The sequence below is a fragment of the Schistosoma haematobium genome, chromosome 5, assembly GCF_000699445.3.
Source record: "Schistosoma haematobium chromosome 5, whole genome shotgun sequence".
Lineage (NCBI taxonomy): Eukaryota > Metazoa > Platyhelminthes > Trematoda > Strigeidida > Schistosomatidae > Schistosoma > Schistosoma haematobium.
In genome coordinates this window covers 1,527,691-1,553,920 of record NC_067200.1, presented here as the reverse complement: position 1 = coordinate 1,553,920, position 26,230 = coordinate 1,527,691, and the positions used below count along the sequence as shown (strand labels likewise).

Here is a 26,230-nt window from a genome sequence, read left to right as displayed (position 1 = left end):
TGTGTTGATTATACGATGTTATGACATTAAAACGATTTCACTGGTGTTGTTGACTGGTCGAAATGTCAACTAGAGTTGTAGTTGTCATTCTTAATTTGACAAATATAGAAGTACACTTCTGATACTTGCTAAACTCAAATATTAATTGAAAGACTAATAGATTAGTGAGATTTCTTGTTGAACAGTGATAATACTGATGACTTAGATTTGTATTGTATGGGTGAGACGAAATAGTTACTGGTTAATATCCTAGACAGATTGGTATATAGTCTCACAGATATTTGATGTACCATATATGTTCCCCTACACCTTATATTTACTTTAATGTTGGCTAATATACGTACTAGTCAGAGGTATTGCATGTTCTTCATTTGAGTTGTGTGGGTTCCTTATATATTAAACCTGGCTGGTATCTAGTATATAACTAGTGAGCCGTATATGTAGATAAGTCGTTCGTCCCAAGTACTTTAGTATGTTGTTTGTTTAGTGACGGATCTACGTTCGTTTATCTAGTTAAAGTGGATTTTTTAATCAATAAAATGAATAGTCTGCAATCCTTATAGCAACAGTAAAATGATCTGATTGAATTGTTGGTCAAGAATATGTCGACATCTTCAATGATCTTTGTGTCCAGTTCGACTACGACTTTGGATACCATTGCAAATTCAATAAGTAAATTTATGTTTAATCGAGAAGGTGGAATAACTTTTGATGCATGGTTTAAGCATCATGAGGATTCATTTATGAATGATTGTAAAAAGTGGGATGAAGGCTGAGAACAGATTATTGCGAAAACGTGAGGTTTCTGAACATTAAAAGTTTCGTAATTTTTATTCTTCCGAAGAAGCCAGGTGACCTAACCGTCATGGAAACAGTAGTACCTGACACGTATATTTGGGGAACGATCATCCATTTTTATGTATAGATTTCAGAACACATATTTCAGAGAGGAACGATGTAGATCCCAGTATCACTGTACAATGTTGGGGGGATGGTGGATTTGAAGCACGATACACATTTGATAGAGAGTAACTGTGCACATGCAGGAGTTGATGTATTGAGAAAGTCTTCCATGTGTGTAGTAAAATTAAGCAAACAACTGCTGACTTTCAGCATGAGCTTCGTAAGGAAAATCTCACTAGAAATTCCACGTAATTCTAATGTTGTTCTAGCCAAACAGGGTACTCAACTCTCGTTGAACAGAAAACACGTAACTGTTTACTTTAATGGAAACCGGTTAAGCTGCGAGTAGATACAGGATTCTGTATAACAATAGTTTCTAGAGAGACTTCGATAAAACTTAACCGACAAAAATTTCAACCTACGCCTTCTAATGATAATGTTAAGTTACTGTAATAGTATAAACTGGACACTTAATTGTAGAAACACAATGAAGAGCAGCTGATTGAAGAGGAATATTTATTCACCGTTTTGTTTTCTGAATTTCTTAGTGTGAATAATTTCCTCACATATAATTTATTGAGATACGTCTTTGCGCGTACACCCAAATTGGTGTGGACAGTTGATGATAACATGTTACTTGTGAAACAGAAATAAGCTAGTTTAGCAACGATGAGTTCTCCTTTAAGTGGAAGTCTTTATCCTGTTATTAATGGGGGGAGCAATTTTATTATCGCGGAAGAAGTTCGGCGAATATATATAAATACGTCAAGAAGAATGATTATTTGTCGTACAATATCTTTTGATCTTTACAGTCGAGTGTGAATTGGTGGATTAGAAGTAGACCAACTTCTTAAAACCACGTGTAAAGATAAGCAGAGACAACAGTAGTCAAGTTGGTGCATACCTTTCTGACGAAAAATATCTCAAGCTAACACTTTCCGAGCATGATCCACAATAGTTTTCTTTTAGCCAGTTATTCACTGTTTACGAAATCTTTGACACAATACCATTACCTACTTGTTAACTTTCCCACTGGCAACTAATTGGAGACCCCCTATAACTACTTTCCCAGAATCTACATGATGGACTGCCGTTTAGTTAGACAACTATTGAAAACTAGAAAGAGCTAGATAGCAATATGAGGTCATGGATAAGTACGTACTACCAACAAGAGAGAACAGTCTATTCAATGCTTTCTGGTTTTCAATATAGCTGTCTAACTAAAATCAATCCATGATCTATTACACTATGAAAGTTAAACACTCCCAATAAATCTTTCATACGAATACGTTTTCTTTTCGTTGATTAATCTAGGTGAAAGTATAGAAACGAAATGTATTTCCTTGTCTTACATTTTATAGAAAAATATACATCAGAATGACATATACATATTTGTGCTCATTTTTTTCTGGTCCACCAGGGTGCTTGGTACCTGTGTGGTTGCGCCACAGGATTGAGCTGTACTATTCAGATTGTAGCGTTAAAGCCTATACGGTGCCTGGTTCTCCTGTTAAACGGGGTTGAGCTGTAATGTTTGGGTTGTCACGTGAAAATCCGGATGGTGTTTGGTTTTCCTGAAAACCAATGTAAAATTACCCTGGCCCACAAGAGTATATTATATAACTGTGGGCCCCCAAATCTCCTGGTACGGCTGAGAGTGGGCAGAGTCCGCTCTCCCCCTCGAAATGCTCTCACATGGCCATGCGTATAAAGCCTCTGTCAGGGAAGTCCTACTCACTGCCTTCTCGTGGTGGGGGTGTTGTCTACGAAAATGAGAGGACGAAAAAGCAAATGTCCGGCGCTTTAAACGGATTCCTTTAGGTCAAAGGCTCGGGGTGTGGCCCCCTAAGAAGACCACCTGTTTCGGTCTGGGCACCCGGGCAGTATTACAGCCCACATACAAAAGTGTGGTGCATATATATTTTGTGCCCTCTTGTACCAATATTTATGTGTTCAAATAAATAAATAAAAACAGAGATCACCATGAATATTAAAAGTTAAATAACAATCATAGTGATATTAATGATGCATAGAATGATTATGTAATAAAGAAATTAAAGAATAAATGGTACAATTGCTTTTCGATTTTTTGGAAAATCTGTAAATTCAAGACGATACGCTTTCAATTTATTAATAGCCCATACACTCATTTGACGAAATCCACAAATAGTAAATATAAGAGCTAAAATAAATGAGAAAATTAACAATTTAAAGTGTTTGGGGATTCTTCAACAACAACAAAAATATTTTGATATGTAGAATGATTAAACCTTGTTAGTAACTAAACAAAGTGTACAATAATTGTGTATTCACTGATGACTAAGGTTTGATTCAAAGGTATCGAATGTCTTGATATCATGAAGACTCAATCGAACTATATCGATTGGAACATCTATTCTTTCAAGTCTTACTATACCAGGTAGGTCAGCTGGATGATAGTATGATTAAAAACAACAAACTCAATCCAGGAACAAATTTGTATTCCTAATTGTACAGGGGCGAGATGGAAGTAACTTGCGTTCATGAGAAAATCAGTATCAATAGGGATGTTACCTTCCCATAACAGAAAGGGTTATAAAAGGTCGAATCTGAAATTAGAACATATCCTCATGTCCTACAGATTTCCACCGCCCACAGAATGGCCTTTCGGAGTACGAGGTTAAGATATTTTAAAATTATTCACAGAGAGACTGACCGATCCTAAGCACCTGTTATTTTTGAACTGTGACCACTTAGTCAGACCATCAAGCATATCGGTACCCTATTTTCCTCTTCAAGTCCTTGGAATCTTGAAGAGAAACGGGAAAAAGGAAGGCCGAAGAACACACTGCGTCGGGAATTGGAAGCAGATATGAAAAGGATCAATAGCAACTAGAAAGGCTTGCCCAAGACAGAGTCTGATGGAGAATACTGGTCGAAGGCCTACGCTCCTCCATGAGGAGTAACAGGCGTAAGCAAGTAACTTAAAACACATCATCAAATACATTTGGAAATATAAAATAAATCTGATTGACTAACATTATATTGAGAGTCAAAAAATTAGCAACTGACCTGGTAATGTTTGTGTCATAATAGTAAAACCAATCCATGATATAATTTCATAAGTGTAATTAGGACATGCCACTAAATTAAACATCCGAGTACATAACCAACCATCCATTGGATAAGGTATCTGTCGAACTTTTGAACCAGCTGGTCGAAGTCGTTTAAATGCTAAATGACATGAAAAGTTTCCCCATTCGCCAATCTACAGTACGATAAAATGTACACAAATGTGATTAACATCATAAGCACAAATATATACAGTTGAACACTATAAACTAATGATGCAACACTAAAAGCTCCATTTGAAATGTTTCAAACTAACTTATTTACAAGACAGTTAAAGAAGTGACACACTCTAAGTGTGAAGGCTAATGACGCTAATCGGTTGCATAAACCAAAGTAGGTGGAGCACAGTTTGAAGCTGGAACTTAGTGACCACAAATCGAACGTTTAGGGAAAAAAACAATTATTTAGTGGTTTCACGAGCTGAAAATCGTAGTCGCCCTCGGTTACAAATCTGTCAAGTTCATTTTGGAAACCCTTTGAACGTCATTGTTCGACAGATTAAGGCACAACAAGTTGGATCTTTAGACAAATGATTAAATAACACTAATTTATACAGTTAATGTTATTATGCTTTCTGTTCAGTTCTTATTACTATATACACATTTATGCCCACTGATAGTTTAATGGTTAAAACAGTAGGGTTACAATGATGCAATTTGAAGTTTGATCCCCGTAACAGCTTCACTAACTCGTATACTGAAACTCTGTGGCCTGAAACTGAGTAAATGGAACTGTATTTGATAATGCGGCAACATGGTGGACGAATTTTTAGCTTTATAAGTGAAACTGCGATAAAACTGGTTTTTAGTTCCTGAAAGATTAAGATAATGTATTTCTTTTTCGATAGTTTAATAAGGAGACGAAGATTATCAGGACTATGTGGAATATTACCGTAATACATTTCGAACAATCTGATCACACATATACTTGTTAAGAGCATTTATATTTGAAGAATAAAAGGTCAACTAGACTAGAAACGGAGGGTAAGAGGAAACAGGGATAATAAAGAAAATTCTGTGGAAACAATTTGATACCTTATCACTCTGGATAATAAGTCAATATTACTAGGGTAGGTTTAAGGTGGGAACAAACTCTTTTTGAATACCAACAATGGTTTGAATTTTCGTATGCCTAAGGCTTCAATAAACCTTAGTATACGCACTTTTACATTTCTGTACAACACAAAATCAACGGTGATGTATTATGGGAGCTTCACTGGTTGATAGATATTTTAGGTGAACCAGTCAAGGTATATGATAATTCTGAAAAAACAAATAACGTATAAACATATTCTTGCTCACCGACTATTATGGGACCGCAGCTCCTAACGTTGCTATACTGCTTTGTGAATTAAACCTCTAGGTCAAAGGCCTCCTAGGAAATTCACCTGTTTGGGTTTGAGCAACCTGGCAGTATCCTAGTCCACACACAAATCGAATGTTTACGACGGAAAAAATTAATCTCGCTTCAATTAGCATTCTCACCAATTATACTCACAAATATTTTATAATATTTGTTCTTATTTCATATTGAACCACTTGTCTACTCCTTTTTATTCTTATTATGTGTATTCTTTTTTATCATTTTTTAACAGAAGCTCACCTACGATGGAAATTCCGTCCTACCAAAACGATCTCAAGTGACTGACTGATCGAAAGTTAAATGCTACCACCGAATATTGGTACAAAGGGTCGCTAAATACATATGCGCCACACAAGTCACTTGATTTGTGTGTGAGCTGTGATACTGCCAGTGTCCAAGCTGAAGCAGGTTATTTTCTTAGGGAGCCATACCCGGAGCCTTCGACATAAAGGTGTGATCAACAATGCAGTGGAGCAACGTCGGAAGATGCAGTCCCACGGTAGCCGGTGACCAACTATTAGCTCACACGCCATTTGTTTCTTCAGGATACTGGAGCCCATGTGCACCATTGGTTTGGAATCAGGGTTTTCCAACTCCTCTAGGTGGACCCTACTTGTCTACCAACCTGGTTAAAGCTCCAGACATTCGCTTTTCGTACTGTCGATTTCGTAAACAACACCCCCGCCACGAGAAGGCAATGAGTAGGACTTTCCTGGCAGAAGCTAAATACGTGTGGCCATGTGAGAGCAGTTGGAGAGGGAGAGCTGACTCTCCCCTCCCTCATCCGTACCAGGACAAAAACTGGAAGCCCTGGACGTCCGTTTCTTTCTAGCATAAGGCTCGCCAGCAGTGCGCACCCAGTGTCCAATCCGCGGGACTCGAAACTCGCGCGCGAACGCTTAACCTCTAGACCACTGAGCACGACTGATTACAGCCCGGATATAATCAAGGACAGATTTTATCACAAGTTAAGTGATCTCTAGAAAGCGCCTGGAGATTAAAATTGCTTTGTACCTTTCTTTCTACCAAATAATTCTTTCTGTACTATATCCTTATATCCAATCTTTTCTCTTCATACCTTACTACCATTGAAATAACTGTTCTGTGAATTCGGTGTTCATTTTACTGTAGTAATGAGGTATGGCAGCTTGGACCGATGCATATATGTGCCTGGTCCTACGTTGTAGTTGATTGACTGGTTCCTTCGTGGTATTAATCTGGCAGGAACAGGACCGAAGGATTCTAAAGAACGCACAACTTTGAGATAGAATTTCAAAAAAAACTTCAAAAATGGAAAATGAGATTTTTTGCAATTAGTTGAATAATAATATGGTGTATGTAATCCCAAGAGGAAAATACAGGAAACTTAAAAAGTTTTAGAGTTAAGGCTTCCTCACCACGATTGATACTGCTATTCTATTTCGATTCTACTTATATTCATTAGGTTAATTTTATCTCGGTATGTTAATGTGATACGGCAATTTGAACTAACGCATATTTATGCCACCTTATATCAATTACTACTACCTGATTGATTGTTCACTATACAGTCTTTTAAAGAATACCCGATTTAAATCAATGTGAAAGTGGGTTAATAAGAATTTCTCAACAACAAACAAACAAAAATGGGACTTACTATGAAGAGAATGAAGCCTATAACTATTTGTGTGTGACCAAAGGCTGTGAAACAAGAAAACAAACATTATTCAGAACAAAAATAGTTTTACTCATGATAAATATTAATAAGCTTTTGTGGTTATTACGATGAAACATGTATAACTTAAGTAATCACTTTTCGCAGATAAATATTTCGAAATTCATCTGGATATACTTTGTAACAAATGACATCGGTAAACTACTTTAATAATACTAATAGAGTAAAATTATCCGATTTGCCGTTGAATCCATTTGCGATCGCATTATGAGGCACTTATTAGCATCTTTCAATTAACAATTATTTGTACCTGTAATTCTAAATATTTTATTATTTTATTTTAACACATAAACATTGGTACAAGGAGGCACCAAATACATCAGTCAGTCAGTCAACTACAACGTAGGACCAGGCATATATGTGCATCGGTCCAGGTTGCCATACCGCATCAGCACAACAAGATGAACACCGGATTCATAGCAGTGGTTAGGTCAAAGGTAGTAATATGCAAGAGGAAGATTGGATATAGAGATATAGTACAAGAAGAAAGAATTGGTTGGTAGAAAAAAGGATATGAAGCGATTTCAATCTCTTAGTTTAAGGGAAGACAAGGAGTATATACAGCGACGCCATTATGATCGATTCTGAGCCATGTCACCAAGAGTCTCCAGCCATTGGTTACGATAGTCACGCGGACCCCAACCAAGTAGTCTGCATCTACCAACATGGCTCAGACTAGAAGTTAGTGACTTCAAGCACTGATGACACGTTTTGGTTTGGCCGCCCCTAACTTTCTTCCAACCATTTCCAGTACCGGATAGCATTGCATACATATGCGCCACACAAATCTCATTCGATATGTGTAAGAGCTGCGATACTGTCCGGGTGCCCAAACCGAAGCAGGTGGTTTTCTTAGGGGACCACTCCCCGAGCCTTCGACCTGAAGGTCTGACCCACAAGGCAGTGAGGCATCGTGAGGAGATGCAGTCCCATGGTAGCCGGTGACCAACGATTGGTTCATACGCCATTTGTTCCTTCACGATACTGGAGCCCATGTGCGCCATTGGTTTCCCGACCGAAGCTGCTACCTTGACGCGGTGGTTGGGCTTGCCTATCGTGATGACCCAACCGAGCTATACTGGCTGGAACATATGTTCCTGCAGGTTCTACCATGCCAGGCAGGTCGATTGGAGAACGGTAAGACTAAAAGCAGCAACTCAAGGTCTGAGGGCGAAGTCGTACTGCTGACTGTAGAGAGGTGTGACAGCAGTAAGGTGTTTCCCTCGGACAACCAGCATGACAGCGATGCTGCCTTCCCACAAGGAGGGGTGGGTTTGGAAAATGTCGACCCTAAAAATGTCACACCCCACGGATTTCCGTCTCCGGCGGTAAGGCCCCTTGAAGAACGGAGCTAACACGTCAAAAACCTTCCACAAAAAGGCCGTGCGCGACCGGCCTCAAGCAGTTGTCCCTTGGGCTCTGCGGTCACGCTCCCGGGTCGTCAAGACCAGTACTAATCCAATTTCCTTTTCAGGTTCCTTAAGAAATACCCTTCCACGGTGTGGGCAGCCGAGAAGTGACATCAGCCTCCATACCCGTAACAGCACACGAGACCAAGTTGATTACATTCAAACCCTTCCTACACTTCCTAATACCTCTCTTATCTCCATGGTTATCCCTCCTCACGTCTCTTTATCACCTCGCACCGCTAGGGCAAACGATTCGAGTACGCGGAACGCTATTCCTGGTGTCCTGAAACCACGCTCTAAACTACACGTAGGAGCTTTTAACGTCCGAACACTGTGCCAAATAGGACAGCAGGCTTCCTTAGCTAGGACTTTAGAATCCCGCGCCATCGATGTGTGCTGAGTCTCCGAAACGCGCATACAGGATCCGAGTAGCGTCATTCATTTGACCTCACCATGCCAAAATAAAGAACCGACTCGATTTACGCTTCGTGTATCTGGAAGCCCTGATTCTGCTTCCCGTGGCCTCATCGGCGTAGGTATAGCATTGAGTCCTAGGGCAGAACTAGCTCTCTTAGAGTGGATCCCAGTAAACAGTCGTTTGCGCGCTGTCCGACTGAACGGAACAGTAAGAATCCGGAAAGATAGGGACACTCGTCGTTGCCTCTTCGTCGTCTCTGCCTATTCTCCCACTGACTGCAGCTCAGATGATGTAAAAGATGAGTTTTACAGAAAGCTCTCCGACCTTCTCCGAAAAGCTAAGCGCTCTGATGTAGTAATAGTGGCCGGTGACTTTAATGCTCAAGTAGGTAAACTCAGCGATAAGGAAAGACACCTAGGTGGATCCTATGGTGTCGTGGCTCAAAGAACAGATAATGGCGACCGTCTGTTGCAGCTATGCTCAGATAACCGCCTGTTCCTTGCAAATACTAACTTTAAGTATAAGCAAAAACATCTTTTAACATGGCGACCCCTAATTCGTCCCAACGTTGGACCCAAATAGATCACATCGCTATCAGCCACCGATGGAGGGGCTCGATAGAAGACTGTCGCTCATTCTGGAGCACATGCCTAGATTCAGATCATGCTCTAGTGCGAGCGCGTATTTGCTTGCGTCTTACTGGACGTAGGAAAGATCCTGCAAGGAAACCTCTTAGGGCCCTACTTAATGATAGTCAAGCTAAGAATATATTTCAGGAACAACTAGGAAAACAGTTAGGCAGCCATGTATGTGATGCCCACCCCGAGGCAGCATGGAACGATATCCGAAAAGCTGTGGAAACAGCAGTGATATCTGCTAGTAAGGTAAACCGTAAAGTTAGGGAGCAACACTGGATCTCAGCAGCATCTATCGCACTGATAGATGCTCGAAAACTCATTCCACCTGGCTCTGAACATAATGAAGAGCGGAGTCAGCTTAAGCGCAAGCTGACAAGAAGTCTACGTAATGATCGCGAACAGTGGTGGGTAGCGAAAGCAAGAGAGATGGAAAAGGCAGCGGCAATAGGTAATAGCAGACAATTGTTTAGACTCGTTAAGGAAACCGGAATTAGGAACCCGACCGTTAGCGAAACAATCTCAGAGAAAGATGGACATATTATTCATTCTCAATCCAGGAGATTGGATCGATGGGCAGAACACTTTAAAGATCAGTTCAACTGGCCTTCAGCCACACTTCGGTTTCCCACGATCTCCAGTCAACCTGAATGGCAAGGTAATGTAGGTCCACCGTCCCTTTACGAAGTTGAAAAAGCCATAGGAAATCTGAAACGAGGGAGAGCAGCAGGCCCTAACAGGTTTACTCCTGAGATTTTTAAGATGGTGGTCCAGTATTAGAAATGAGATTAACCGAGGTCTTAGGTAGAATTTGGGAACTGGACGTTATCCCATCTGACTGGTCTCAATCACTGATTGTGCCAGTTTTTAAGAAAGGACAAAAGTCCTCTTGTGACAATCACAGAGGAATCAGTTTGACTAATATAGTGTCTAAAATATTAGCCTCAATAATACTTCGACGCCTAAACAAAGCTCGTGAGGGGAGATTAGAGAAAACCAGGCTGCTTTTCGACCTGGACGTGGTTGTATAGATCAGATATTCACACTACGTCAGGTTCTAGAACAGAGACACACATTCAGACGCCCCACAATGGTAGTATTTCTCGACCTTAAGGCGGCATTCGACTCCGTTGATCGTGAGGTTCTATGGCAGTGTTTGTCACTGAAAGGAGTACCAAAGAAGTACATTAACCTTATAAATGCTCTCTACTCGAACACAACTGGTAGAGTGAGAGCTTATGGCGAACTGTCATCAGAATTGATTACCTCAAGTGGTGTTCTGTAGGGCTGTCCACTCTCCCCATTCTTGTTCAACTTTGTCATTGACGTACTTTTATAGATAACACTCTCCTCATCTAAATTTACAGGGGTTGAACTTCTACCAGGAGGTTCACTTGTTGACTCAGAATATGCTGATGACATAGTTTTATTTGGTGAAGACGCTGACAAAATGCAGTCTTCTGACCACTCTAAACAACAATGCAAGCATGTTCGGGATGCGATTCTCTCCCTCGAAATGCAAAATGTTGCTTCAGGATTGGGTTGCATCGACACCCGAACTAGTGATAGGGAGTGAAGTAGTTGAGTGTGTCGACCGCTTCACTTATCTTGGAAGTCTCATCAGCCTTTGTGGTTTGGTGTGTGACGAAATCTCAGCACGGATACAGAAGGCTCGACTAGCTTTTGCCAACTTGCGTCATTTATGGCATAGGCGAGATATCCGTCTATCAACCAAAGGACGTGTTTGCTGTGCAGCAGTTCGTTCCGTCCTACTTTATGGCAGTGAAACATGGCCGGTAAGAGTAGAGGATATCCGTAGGTTACTAGTATTCGATCATAGGTGTCTTCGAAACATTGCTCGTATATCATGGGACCATCGAGTAAGTAACACAGTTGTTAGGAAACGGGTACTAGGTAAGGATGGCAAATCAATTGATGACGTAGTGAAGCTTCATCAGTTGAGATGGCTGAGACACGTGTTACGTATGCCCAACGACCGACTGCCTCGACGTGCTATGTTCAGTGGTATAGGAGTAGGTTGGAAGAAAGCTAGGGGCGGCCAAACCAAAACATGGCTCAAGTCCATGAAGTCACTGACAAGTGAACTGAGTCATGTTGGTAGGTGTAGACTACCTGGTTGGGGACCGCGAGATGACAGCAACCGATGGTTAGAGACCCTGAATGACATGGCTCAAAATCGTTCGCAATGGCGCAGGTGCATCCACTCTCTGTGTTCTCCCAAACTCTAATCTTCTGAATTATTCATGTCCGTTTCTTTTTTCTCTTTCCAAATTTCTTTCACTGGATTATACTCTTTAAATAACATCTCCAAACCCTAATCTTCCCGATTACTGCTTATACTCTTGCTACCTCTACCACTACGGGATTTGAATCGACCACTGCATCTCTGTGCTAATGTGGTGTGGCAACTCGAACTGATGTACGTACGTACGAAGTTCTATGTTGTTACTGACTGACTGACTGACGTTGGATAGGACTGTTCTCTGGGATTGTCTATTGAAGAAGGGTGTGCCTGAGAAGTTTATTAACATCCTAAAAGCCCTGTATAAAAACACCTCAGGCAGAGTGAGGGCATACAACCACCTCTCTCCATTGTTCCATTCGAGCAGTGGGGTTAGACAGGGTTGCCCAATCTCACCATTCCTCTTCAACTTTGCCATCGATGACATTCTGGAAACAGCTCTGATGAATGTAAGTAATGGTGGTGTGGATCTGTTGCCTGGAGAAAGACTTCTCGACCTTGAGTATGCGGACGATATTGTCTTACTGTGCGATAATGCCCAAGGCATGCAATCCGCACTTAATCAGTTGGCAATCAATGTCCGTAGGTATGGTATGTGCTTTGCACCTTCGAAGTGCAAAGTACTTCTACAAGACTGGCAGGATTCTAATCCTGTACTCACCCTGGACGGTGAGCAGATAGACGTAGTTGAGAAGTTCGTGTATCTGGGTAGCTGCATAAGTGCTGGTGGGGGTGTGAGTGATGAGATCAATGCACGAATAGTGAAAGCCAGAGTGGCTTATGCCAATCTGGGCCACCTTTGGCGCCTTCGTGATGTTAGTCTGGCTGTAAAAGGCCGGATCTACAACGCGTCGGTGAGAGCAGTTTTGCTCTATGCTTGTGAAACCTGGCCTCTCCGAGTTGAGGACGTTAGACGACTCTCTGTGTTCGATCATCGCTGTCTCCGAAGGATTGCTGACATTCAGTGGCAACACCATGTCAGTAATGCAGAGGTTCGGCATCGTGTGTTCGGGCACAGAGATGATAACTCAATTGGTGTCACCATCTTGAAACACCGACTTCGGTGGCTTGGAAATGTTCTCCGAATGTCGTCCCAGAGAATTCCATGTCGTGCATTATTTGCCGACTCTGGGACTGGTTGGAAGAAGCGGAGAGGTGGTCAGTGCATGACATGGTGTCGTGGCATGAAAGAAAGCTGCAAAGGACTGGCTTGTGTTGGTCCTTCACGACTCCCTGGCTGGGGTCCGAGAGATGGTGCTACACAGTGGCTAGAGACGTTATCAGATATGGCTCAGAATAGAAGCCAGTGGCGATCCTGCTGTAACCTTCTTTTACTTTCTTCATAAAAAGTGGTTGTGTCTCCTTTACCTGAAAGATTTCTTCTGATTGTACCTCTTCGTCATTACTCTCTTTTTTTTTGCGTTCCTTAGTTTTTTTTTCTTTCTACTTCTCTTCGAATTCCCGTTGTTTTGTGTGGCGCATATATATTGGCGCTCTCTTGTACCAATATTTATGTGTTCAAATAAATAAATAAATAAATAATCACGCTCCCGGGTCGTCAAGACCAGTACTAATCCAATTTCCTTTTCAGGTTCCTTAAGAAATACCCTTCCACGGTGTGGGCAGCCGAGAAGTGACATCAGCCCCCATACCCGTAACAGCACACGAGACCAAGTTGATTACATTCAAACCCTTCCTACACTTCCTAATACCTCTCTTATCTCCATGGTTATCCCTCCTCACGTCTCTTTATCACCTCGCACCGCTAGGGCAAACGATTCGAGTACGCGGAACGCTATTCCTGGTGTCCTGAAACCACGCTCTAAACTACACGTAGGAGCTTTTAACGTCCGAACACTGTGCCAAATAGGACAGCAGGCTTCCTTAGCTAGGACTTTAGAATCCCGCGCCATCGATGTGTGCTGAGTCTCCGAAACGCGCATACAGGATCCGAGTAGCGTCATTCATTTGACCTCACCATGCCAAAATAAAGAACCGACTCGATTTACGCTTCGTGTATCTGGAAGCCCTGATTCTGCTTCCCGTGGCCTCATCGGCGTAGGTATAGCATTGAGTCCTAGGGCAGAACTAGCTCTCTTAGAGTGGATCCCAGTAAACAGTCGTTTGCGCGCTGTCCGACTGAACGGAACAGTAAGAATCCGGAAAGATAGGGACACTCGTCGTTGCCTCTTCGTCGTCTCTGCCTATTCTCCCACTGACTGCAGCTCAGATGATGTAAAAGATGAGTTTTACAGAAAGCTCTCCGACCTTCTCCGAAAAGCTAAGCGCTCTGATGTAGTAATAGTGGCCGGTGACTTTAATGCTCAAGTAGGTAAACTCAGCGATAAGGAAAGACACCTAGGTGGATCCTATGGTGTCGTGGCTCAAAGAACAGATAATGGCGACCGTCTGTTGCAGCTATGCTCAGATAACCGCCTGTTCCTTGCAAATACTAACTTTAAGTATAAGCAAAAACATCTTTTAACATGGCGACCCCTAATTCGTCCCAACGTTGGACCCAAATAGATCACATCGCTATCAGCCACCGATGGAGGGGCTCGATAGAAGACTGTCGCTCATTCTGGAGCACATGCCTAGATTCAGATCATGCTCTAGTGCGAGCGCGTATTTGCTTGCGTCTTACTGGACGTAGGAAAGATCCTGCAAGGAAACCTCTTAGGGCCCTACTTAATGATAGTCAAGCTAAGAATATATTTCAGGAACAACTAGGAAAACAGTTAGGCAGCCATGTATGTGATGCCCACCCCGAGGCAGCATGGAACGATATCCGAAAAGCTGTGGAAACAGCAGTGATATCTGCTAGTAAGGTAAACCGTAAAGTTAGGGAGCAACACTGGATCTCAGCAGCATCTATCGCACTGATAGATGCTCGAAAACTCATTCCACCTGGCTCTGAACATAATGAAGAGCGGAGTCAGCTTAAGCGCAAGCTGACAAGAAGTCTACGTAATGATCGCGAACAGTGGTGGGTAGCGAAAGCAAGAGAGATGGAAAAGGCAGCGGCAATAGGTAATAGCAGACAATTGTTTAGACTCGTTAAGGAAACCGGAATTAGGAACCCGACCGTTAGCGAAACAATCTCAGAGAAAGATGGACATATTATTCATTCTCAATCCAGGAGATTGGATCGATGGGCAGAACACTTTAAAGATCAGTTCAACTGGCCTTCAGCCACACTTCGGTTTCCCACGATCTCCAGTCAACCTGAATGGCAAGGTAATGTAGGTCCACCGTCCCTTTACGAAGTTGAAAAGCCATAGGAAATCTGAAACGAGGGAGAGCAGCAGGCCCTAACAGGTTTACTCCTGAGATTTTTAAGATGGTGGTCCAGTATTAGAAATGAGATTAACCGAGGTCTTAGGTAGAATTTGGGAACTGGACGTTATCCCATCTGACTGGTCTCAATCACTGATTGTGCCAGTTTTTAAGAAAGGACAAAAGTCCTCTTGTGACAATCACAGAGGAATCAGTTTGACTAATATAGTGTCTAAAATATTAGCCTCAATAATACTTCGACGCCTAAACAAAGCTCGTGAGGGAGATTAGAGAAAACCAGGCTGCTTTTCGACCTGGACGTGGTTGTATAGATCAGATATTCACACTACGTCAGGTTCTAGAACAGAGACACACATTCAGACGCCCCACAATGGTAGTATTTCTCGACCTTAAGGCGGCATTCGACTCCGTTGATCGTGAGGTTCTATGGCAGTGTTTGTCACTGAAAGGAGTACCAAAGAAGTACATTAACCTTATAAATGCTCTCTACTCGAACACAACTGGTAGAGTGAGAGCTTATGGCGAACTGTCATCAGAATTGATTACCTCAAGTGGTGTTCTGTAGGGCTGTCCACTCTCCCCATTCTTGTTCAACTTTGTCATTGACGTACTTTTAGAGATAACACTCTCCTCATCTAAATTTACAGGGGTTGAACTTCTACCAGGAGGTTCACTTGTTGACTCAGAATATGCTGATGACATAGTTTTATTTGGTGAAGACGCTGACAAAATGCAGTCTTCTGACCACTCTAAACAACAATGCAAGCATGTTCGGGATGCGATTCTCTCCCTCGAAATGAAAAATGTTGCTTCAGGATTGGGTTGCATCGACACCCGAACTAGTGATAGGGAGTGAAGTAGTTGAGTGTGTCGACCGCTTCACTTATCTTGGAAGTCTCATCAGCCTTTGTGGTTTGGTGTGTGACGAAATCTCAGCACGGATACAGAAGGCTCGACTAGCTTTTGCCAACTTGCGTCATTTATGGCATAGGCGAGATATCCGTCTATCAACCAAAGGACGTGTTTGCTGTGCAGCAGTTCGTTCCGTCCTACTTTATGGCAGTGAAACATGGCCGGTAAGAGTAGAGGATATCCGTAGGTTACTAGTATTCGATCATAGGTGTCTTCGAAACATTGCTCGTATATCATGGGACCATCGAGTAAGTAACACAGTTGTTAGGAAACGGGTACTAGGTAAGGATGGCAAATCAATTGATGACGTAGTGAAGCTTCATCAGTTGAGATGGCTGAGACACGTGTTACGTATGCCCAACGACCGACTGCCTCGACGTGCTATGTTCAGTGGTATAGGAGTAGGTTGGAAGAAAGCTAGGGGCGGCCAAACCAAAACATGGCTCAAGTCCATGAAGTCACTGACAAGTGAACTGAGTCATGTTGGTAGGTGTAGACTACCTGGTTGGGGACCGCGAGATGACAGCAACCGATGGTTAGAGACCCTGAATGACATGGCTCAAAATCGTTCGCAATGGCGCAGGTGCATCCACTCTCTGTGTTCTCCCAAACTCTAATCTTCTGAATTATTCATGTCCGTTTCTTTTTCTCTTTCCAAATTTCTTTCACTGGATTATACTCTTTAAATAACATCTCCAAACCCTAATCTTCCCGATTACTGCTTATACTCTTGCTACCTCTACCACTACGGGATTTGAATCGACCACTGCATCTCTGTGCTAATGTGGTGTGGCAACTCGAACTGATGTACGTACGTACGAAGTTCTATGTTGTTACTGACTGACTGACTGACGTTGGATAGGACTGTTCTCTGGGATTGTCTATTGAAGAAGGGTGTGCCTGAGAAGTTTATTAACATCCTAAAAGCCCTGTATAAAAACACCTCAGGCAGAGTGAGGGCATACAACCACCTCTCTCCATTGTTCCATTCGAGCAGTGGGGTTAGACAGGGTTGCCCAATCTCACCATTCCTCTTCAACTTTGCCATCGATGACATTCTGGAAACAGCTCTGATGAATGTAAGTAATGGTGGTGTGGATCTGTTGCCTGGAGAAAGACTTCTCGACCTTGAGTATGCGGACGATATTGTCTTACTGTGCGATAATGCCCAAGGCATGCAATCCGCACTTAATCAGTTGGCAATCAATGTCCGTAGGTATGGTATGTGCTTTGCACCTTCGAAGTGCAAAGTACTTCTACAAGACTGGCAGGATTCTAATCCTGTACTCACCCTGGACGGTGAGCAGATAGACGTAGTTGAGAAGTTCGTGTATCTGGGTAGCTGCATAAGTGCTGGTGGGGGTGTGAGTGATGAGATCAATGCACGAATAGTGAAAGCCAGAGTGGCTTATGCCAATCTGGGCCACCTTTGGCGCCTTCGTGATGTTAGTCTGGCTGTAAAAGGCCGGATCTACAACGCGTCGGTGAGAGCAGTTTTGCTCTATGCTTGTGAAACCTGGCCTCTCCGAGTTGAGGACGTTAGACGACTCTCTGTGTTCGATCATCGCTGTCTCCGAAGGATTGCTGACATTCAGTGGCAACACCATGTCAGTAATGCAGAGGTTCGGCATCGTGTGTTCGGGCACAGAGATGATAACTCAATTGGTGTCACCATCTTGAAACACCGACTTCGGTGGCTTGGAAATGTTCTCCGAATGTCGTCCCAGAGAATTCCATGTCGTGCATTATTTGCCGACTCTGGGACTGGTTGGAAGAAGCGGAGAGGTGGTCAGTGCATGACATGGTGTCGTGGCATGAAAGAAAGCTGCAAAGGACTGGCTTGTGTTGGTCCTTCACGACTCCCTGGCTGGGGTCCGAGAGATGGTGCTACACAGTGGCTAGAGACGTTATCAGATATGGCTCAGAATAGAAGCCAGTGGCGATCCTGCTGTAACCTTCTTTTACTTTCTTCATAAAAAGTGGTTGTGTCTCCTTTACCTGAAAGATTTCTTCTGATTGTACCTCTTCGTCATTACTCTCTTTTTCTTTTGCGTTCCTTAGTTTTTTTTTCTTTCTACTTCTCTTCGAATTCCCGTTGTTTTGTGTGGCGCATATATATTGGCGCTCTCTTGTACCAATATTTATGTGTTCAAATAAATAAATAAATAAATAATCACGCTCCCGGGTCGTCAAGACCAGTACTAATCCAATTTCCTTTTCAGGTTCCTTAAGAAATACCCTTCCACGGTGTGGGCAGCCGAGAAGTGACATCAGCCCCCATACCCGTAACAGCACACGAGACCAAGTTGATTACATTCAAACCCTTCCTACACTTCCTAATACCTCTCTTATCTCCATGGTTATCCCTCCTCACGTCTCTTTATCACCTCGCACCGCTAGGGCAAACGATTCGAGTACGCGGAACGCTATTCCTGGTGTCCTGAAACCACGCTCTAAACTACACGTAGGAGCTTTTAACGTCCGAACACTGTGCCAAATAGGACAGCAGGCTTCCTTAGCTAGGACTTTAGAATCCCGCGCCATCGATGTGTGCTGAGTCTCCGAAACGCGCATACAGGATCCGAGTAGCGTCATTCATTTGACCTCACCATGCCAAAATAAAGAACCGACTCGATTTACGCTTCGTGTATCTGGAAGCCCTGATTCTGCTTCCCGTGGCCTCATCGGCGTAGGTATAGCATTGAGTCCTAGGGCAGAACTAGCTCTCTTAGAGTGGATCCCAGTAAACAGTCGTTTGCGCGCTGTCCGACTGAACGGAACAGTAAGAATCCGGAAAGATAGGGACACTCGTCGTTGCCTCTTCGTCGTCTCTGCCTATTCTCCCACTGACTGCAGCTCAGATGATGTAAAAGATGAGTTTTACAGAAAGCTCTCCGACCTTCTCCGAAAAGCTAAGCGCTCTGATGTAGTAATAGTGGCCGGTGACTTTAATGCTCAAGTAGGTAAACTCAGCGATAAGGAAAGACACCTAGGTGGATCCTATGGTGTCGTGGCTCAAAGAACAGATAATGGCGACCGTCTGTTGCAGCTATGCTCAGATAACCGCCTGTTCCTTGCAAATACTAACTTTAAGTATAAGCAAAAACATCTTTTAACATGGCGACCCCTAATTCGTCCCAACGTTGGACCCAAATAGATCACATCGCTATCAGCCACCGATGGAGGGGCTCGATAGAAGACTGTCGCTCATTCTGGAGCACATGCCTAGATTCAGATCATGCTCTAGTGCGAGCGCGTATTTGCTTGCGTCTTACTGGACGTAGGAAAGATCCTGCAAGGAAACCTCTTAGGGCCCTACTTAATGATAGTCAAGCTAAGAATATATTTCAGGAACAACTAGGAAAACAGTTAGGCAGCCATGTATGTGATGCCCACCCCGAGGCAGCATGGAACGATATCCGAAAAGCTGTGGAAACAGCAGTGATATCTGCTAGTAAGGTAAACCGTAAAGTTAGGGAGCAACACTGGATCTCAGCAGCATCTATCGCACTGATAGATGCTCGAAAACTCATTCCACCTGGCTCTGAACATAATGAAGAGCGGAGTCAGCTTAAGCGCAAGCTGACAAGAAGTCTACGTAATGATCGCGAACAGTGGTGGGTAGCGAAAGCAAGAGAGATGGAAAAGGCAGCGGCAATAGGTAATAGCAGACAATTGTTTAGACTCGTTAAGGAAACCGGAATTAGGAACCCGACCGTTAGCGAAACAATCTCAGAGAAAGATGGACATATTATTCATTCTCAATCCAGGAGATTGGATCGATGGGCAGAACACTTTAAAGATCAGTTCAACTGGCCTTCAGCCACACTTCGGTTTCCCACGATCTCCAGTCAACCTGAATGGCAAGGTAATGTAGGTCCACCGTCCCTTTACGAAGTTGAAAAAGCCATAGGAAATCTGAAACGAGGGAGAGCAGCAGGCCCTAACAGGTTTACTCCTGAGATTTTTAAGATGGTGGTCCAGTATTAGAAATGAGATTAACCGAGGTCTTAGGTAGAATTTGGGAACTGGACGTTATCCCATCTGACTGGTCTCAATCACTGATTGTGCCAGTTTTTAAGAAAGGACAAAAGTCCTCTTGTGACAATCACAGAGGAATCAGTTTGACTAATATAGTGTCTAAAATATTAGCCTCAATAATACTTCGACGCCTAAACAAAGCTCGTGAGGGGAGATTAGAGAAAACCAGGCTGCTTTTCGACCTGGACGTGGTTGTATAGATCAGATATTCACACTACGTCAGGTTCTAGAACAGAGACACACATTCAGACGCCCCACAATGGTAGTATTTCTCGACCTTAAGGCGGCATTCGACTCCGTTGATCGTGAGGTTCTATGGCAGTGTTTGTCACTGAAAGGAGTACCAAAGAAGTACATTAACCTTATAAATGCTCTCTACTCGAACACAACTGGTAGAGTGAGAGCTTATGGCGAACTGTCATCAGAATTGATTACCTCAAGTGGTGTTCTGTAGGGCTGTCCACTCTCCCCATTCTTGTTCAACTTTGTCATTGACGTACTTTTAGAGATAACACTCTCCTCATCTAAATTTACAGGGGTTGAACTTCTACCAGGAGGTTCACTTGTTGACTCAGAATATGCTGATGACATAGTTTTATTTGGTGAAGACGCTGACAAAATGCAGTCTTCTGACCACTCTAAACAACAATGCAAGCATGTTCGGGATGCGATTCTCTCCCTCGAAATGCAAAATGTTGCTTCAGGATTGGGTTGCATCGACACCCGAACTAGTGATAGGGAGTGAAGTAGTTGAGTGTGTCGACCGCTTCACTTATCTTGGAAGTCTCATCAGCCTTTGTGGTTTGGTGTGTGACGAAATCTCAGCACGGATACAGAAGGCTCGACTAGCTTTTGCCAACTTGCGTCATTTATGGCATAGGCGAGATATCCGTCTATCAACCAAAGGACGTGTTTGCTGTGCAGCAGTTCGTTCCGTCCTACTTTATGGCAGTGAAACATGGCCGGTAAGAGTAGAGGATATCCGTAGGTTACTAGTATTCGATCATAGGTGTCTTCGAAACATTGCTCGTATATCATGGGACCATCGAGTAAGTAACACAGTTGTTAGGAAACGGGTACTAGGTAAGGATGGCAAATCAATTGATGACGTAGTGAAGCTTCATCAGTTGAGATGGCTGGGACACGTGTTACGTATGCCCAACGACCGACTGCCTCGACGTGCTATGTTCAGTGGTATAGGAGTAGGTTGGAAGAAAGCTAGGGGCGGCCAAACCAAAACATGGCACAAGTCCATGAAGTCACTGACAAGTGAACTGAGTCATGTTGGTAGGTGTAGACCACCTGGTTGGGGACCGCAAGATGATAGCAACCGATGGTTAGAGACCCTAAATGACATGGTTCAAAATCGTTTGTAATGGTGCAGGTGCATCCACTCTTTGTGTTCTCCCAAATTCTAATCTTCTGAATTATTCATGTCCCTTTTTTCCTCTTTCCAAATTTATTTCACTGGATTATACTCTTTAAATAACATCTCCAAACCCTAATCTTCCCGATTACTGCTTATACTCTTGCTACCTCTACCACTACGGGATTTGAATCGACCACTGCATCTCTGTGCTAATGTGGTGTGGCAACTCGAACTGATGTACGTACGTACGAAGTTCTATGTTGTGACTGACTGACTGCACCATTGGTTTGGGATCCGGTTAAAGAGCCGGACATTCGCTTTTCGTCCTCTCATCTCCGTAAACAACACCCCCGCCACGAGAAGGCAGTGAGTAAGACTTCCCTGGCAGAGGCTATATACGCGTGGCCATGTGAGAGCATTTGGAGAGGCAGAGCGGACTTTCCACGCTCTCAGCCGTACCAGGGTATTTGGGGGCAATTCTAAATAAATCAGATGTACGTTTGTATTCCCTTAATCTCAACAGTTTCATTGGGTTTGGGATCCTTGGTAAGATTTCAGGTAGTAAATCTGTCACATTCTTCGTATCTGACACCTTCATACTCAGTAACCATATATTTATAGTAAATGTGGGATGCACCATTACTTGATTAATTTTCAGGGTTTAGGAAAGTACATACTTTAGAAATATGAGTTTAGCTAGACGTATTTAATACAAAATGGTTAGAAACCTGATACTTATAATCTGTTTCATTTCGAAGATAGATACTACTTTTCAACAAATATGTGGTTTTGACACAGAATATTAAAAGACCAACTTAAAACATACAGCAGTTCACCTACCTAATTAACATACAAACTGAAAAAAAACACTTGATCAACTGTTAATCAAACTTACTAGGTGGTGTGTATAAATGATGATTTGTAAAATAGCTTATGAACAAAGCGAATCCAAAATAATATGAACAATTGACGAACAGATTACGCAATGGCATTGTAGCATGAGAAAACCGATGGACAAACACGGTTTCCAGTAGACGTTTAATGTAGTGGCCAGACCAACAAGCTAAAGCAACTTTTCTTAAATAGAAGTCAGATGACATAGGAGGAAGCATGATATTTTTTAAAGAAGGTTGTCGAAGAAGCCAAACGACTGCATATATGATTAGTGGTCCTGTGTACTCTAATAAAAACACCGTACGCCAACCAATTTGTGGTCCAATATCCCTTAAATATAAATTAACACACCCAGATTTGTCCGTGTTTTCAAACTCAGATATTCGTTTGTTATCATCTATTGACTTTCCACCTTTAAGAAATTGGACAAAAAAGTATTCTTAGTAGTAGGGAGCTTACAAGCATATTTGAAAAATCTCATAGGAATTACTATGCAGTCTCAAGAAAGGTATTCCGAAAAAAACTTGAACGAACATTTACGGTATGTAATAAAAATGAAAAGTTTTCAGCTACGTAGATTTAAATATATTTTGTTTGAAAACCTTGAATTATTTCCATCAAGAGCAGAGCTGAATTAATTCGTATCAGCAACCAGAAAGTCGATACAGTGTTGGGATTAATTTATTTTGGTAGTCCATTTGCATTACTTTAATTGCAAAACCAGTTCTTTTGAATTTCGTCACATCAGTCAGTCAGTTAGCTACAAAGTAAGACCATGCACATATATGCATCGGTCCAAGTTGGTGGATACGGAGTCCACCTAGAGTTGGAAAACCACAATTCCAAACCAATGGTGTACATAGGCTCCAGCATCCTGAAGGAACAAATGGCGAATGAACCAATCGGTGGTCACCGGCTAGCATGGGACTGCACCTTCTTGTGTTGCTTCACTGCCTTGAGGATTAGACCTCCAGGTCAAAGGCTCAAGGTGTGGCCGCTAAGAAAACCACCTGCTTCGGTTTAGGCGCCCGGGCAGTATTCTAGCCCTCATACAAATCGAATGATTTATGCGGCGCATATCTATTTGTTGCCTTCTTGTACCTATATTTATGTTTAAATAAATAAATAAACGAGTGAAGTTGTCACAACTCATTAGAACAACAAGATGAACACCAAATTCATAGTAGTGAATTTAATGGTGATAATATATAAAAGGAAAGTTGCATATAAGGATATAATACGGAAAGAAAGAATTAGATGGTAGAAAGATATGAAGCGATTTTAATCTCATAATTTAAGGGAAGACAGAAAGCGTATACAACTACGCCGTTGTGATGGACTCTAGGCCATCACCTAGAGTCTCCGACTATAGGTTACGATAGTCACGCAGACCCCAACCAAGTAGTCTGTATCTACCAACACGGCTCAGACCAAAAGTTAGTGACTCCAAAGAGTGATGGCACGTTATGATTTGGCCGCCCTAGACTTTTTTCTTACCATTCCCAACACTAGTCAGCATTGCGCGTCGTGGTAATCGGTGTTCAAGCATAAGTAACATGTGGCCCAATTGTCTCAGTAGGTAAAGATTTACAACCTCATCAACCGATTTATAATCATTGCCTAATACCCTACATCTAACCTCACTATTACTTACCTGGTGATCCCAGCATATGCGAGCAATATTTCTGAGGCATCTGCGGTCCAATACTAGTAGTTAACAAATAACTTCTACTCTTAATGGCCACGTTTCACAGCCGTAAAGTAGAACGGAACAAACCGCTGCGCACTATACTCGTTCCTTAATTGGCTTTGCCATAGGTGACACCATTTGGCAAAAGTCAAACGACTTTTTTCAAATCCGTGCTGAGATTTCACCAGAAACCAACCTATTAGGGCTGATCAGAAAAATAAGTGGAGTTGTCGATGCGTTCGACTACTTCACTCCCTATACTTAGTTCAGGTGTTAACGCAAGCCAGTCCTGAACCAACAATTTGCATTTAGAGGGGGGAGAGATGCATTCCAAACACCATGGGATTGCTACTCAGTGCTACCATAAGACTCTGTATTTTATCAGCGTCTTACCAAACAGGACTACATCATTTGCACATTCTAAGTCGATAAGTGGACCTCCTTGTAGGAGATCAATGCCAGGAAATTCAGTCGACGTGAGCGTAATTTCCAGCAGTAGGTCTATGATGAAATTGAACAAAAACGGAGATAGCTGACAGTCTTGCCGAATACTATTTAAGGTTGCGAAATCAGAAGACAGTTCGCCATATTCTCTGACTCGAATGGCAGTGTTCGTGTACAGCCCTCAAAAGGTTTGTGTACTTTTGAGGTACACCTTTCAATGACAGGTTTGGCTGGATAGTGGTCAGTGAAATTTCTTTATTAGCTGCATTGAAAAAAGATGTAAGACAGAACTATGATGGCAGGTATTTTATGTCGCAAATGCTGTATTATGACTAGTTTGTTAGGAATAATGAAGAAATCACGTGATAAGTCGAATCGCTATCCAAAATAGGACAAATGAGATTATCGGTGGTATGACCTAATGGAGACTAAATTGCAAGTCAAGTATTGAATGATCACGAATATTGCCAACTAAATGGCCATGGATATAGGATACTCGGAAGACTAATTACGTTTCCTTCATCAGAAAATTGATGATAAAACAGAATAAGTGCCTTGGGAAACCAATTGAAAGTTTCTCATACACACTTTGTGTTCCAGAAACATCTGCTCACATTTATTGGTAAAAAACTAATTGTGGTGAGGTACTGTTTACAATTGATAGTGGGATAGTCCCAAAACTTACGAGGATCAAGACGAATACTCTGTCGGATTAATTGAGGCTTCTTTTCTGAAACTTTGGTTAACCACAAAAAATGTGTTACTTTCCAGATAAATCCTATTTTTAAGGTCGAGAATCGTTGCATCATTTGAGACCTATGTATATAGTGCAAGATTGATTTTTAAAAGGAACGTACATTCTCCCATGTAAGAAGTAGTTTGTCAGTTTTACACTCCCGAACAAATACCTGACAGTAATTAAGAACTACAAATGCTTACTTTCATCTCTTATATGCAGATGGGAATTGAAATCCACAAGACCACCAGGTGACCTCAAGCTTTCAAAACAACCTTCTAATATACAATGCAATACCAAACTTTGGTTAGTTCAAACACATTTGAAACTTCTTGGCAGTTATATTCAACTAATTGCTTCCAAAAATCCAAATCAATCTTTAGATATTAGTATTAACAACATCGGGTCTGAAACCTGTGGCCATTCTTTGTGATAAGGTATTGCGGGTGAAGATGTCACAGGTATTCAGTGTTTGACAACGCTTTAACCAGTAACACCTTCTAATATATCTCGTACCCACCAAGAGGAATCAAAAGACAGAATTGAGGAGATCAGAATTTGTATTTCAAGATTGCCAATATATCGGAATTGTCTGATCTAGTCTGGCTAGCGATTGCAGTAGATGTTGAACACAGCGTTCCCACACGTGATCTGGTGCGGATGCATGACCGAACGCCTTCAGCTAGGTGAGTCCACTAAAACATGTGATCAGCATCCGTTGTCGAAAACTTACAGAGCTATTTATTTTGGGGATTTATTTACCGCCACAGATCACTCCCCGCCTAGTGGGGTAGTGATGACCTTAAGACGTGGCCAGACAGAAGTTTAAACCGAACGAGTTTTATCGTTGCTAAACACTCTCATGATAGTTTGCCAGGTTTAGTAGAATCTGGTCGTCTTTCCTTACCATATAGGACCACGAAGTACAGTATAGTAAAAAAGAAAAGGTACAACGGAGATTTCGGCTCCTCGTAAAAATCATCGTTCTTTTCCAGCCGTCCTGGAAAAGAAAGAAGAAAATGTAAGCGCATG

The 26,230-nt window shown here is 42.3% G+C and overlaps 1 protein-coding gene across 1 annotated transcript; it reads right to left on the bottom strand.

Annotated features, from left to right (window-relative positions):
* Positions 1-1,464: 1,464 nt before the first annotated feature.
* Positions 1,465-25,564, bottom strand: ART1 (arrestin protein). The gene is made up of 8 exons (XM_051217269.1): positions 25,402-25,564; positions 25,320-25,370; positions 25,227-25,278; positions 25,148-25,192; positions 22,330-22,740; positions 7,013-7,056; positions 3,955-4,150; positions 1,465-3,085 (listed from the first exon to the last, which is right to left on the bottom strand). Exons 1-8 carry the CDS (start codon positions 25,405-25,407, stop codon positions 2,958-2,960), a joined length of 933 nt encoding a protein of 310 aa, XP_051064647.1. The 5' UTR covers positions 25,408-25,564; the 3' UTR covers positions 1,465-2,957.
* Between the last annotated feature and the right edge of the window lie 666 nt (positions 25,565-26,230).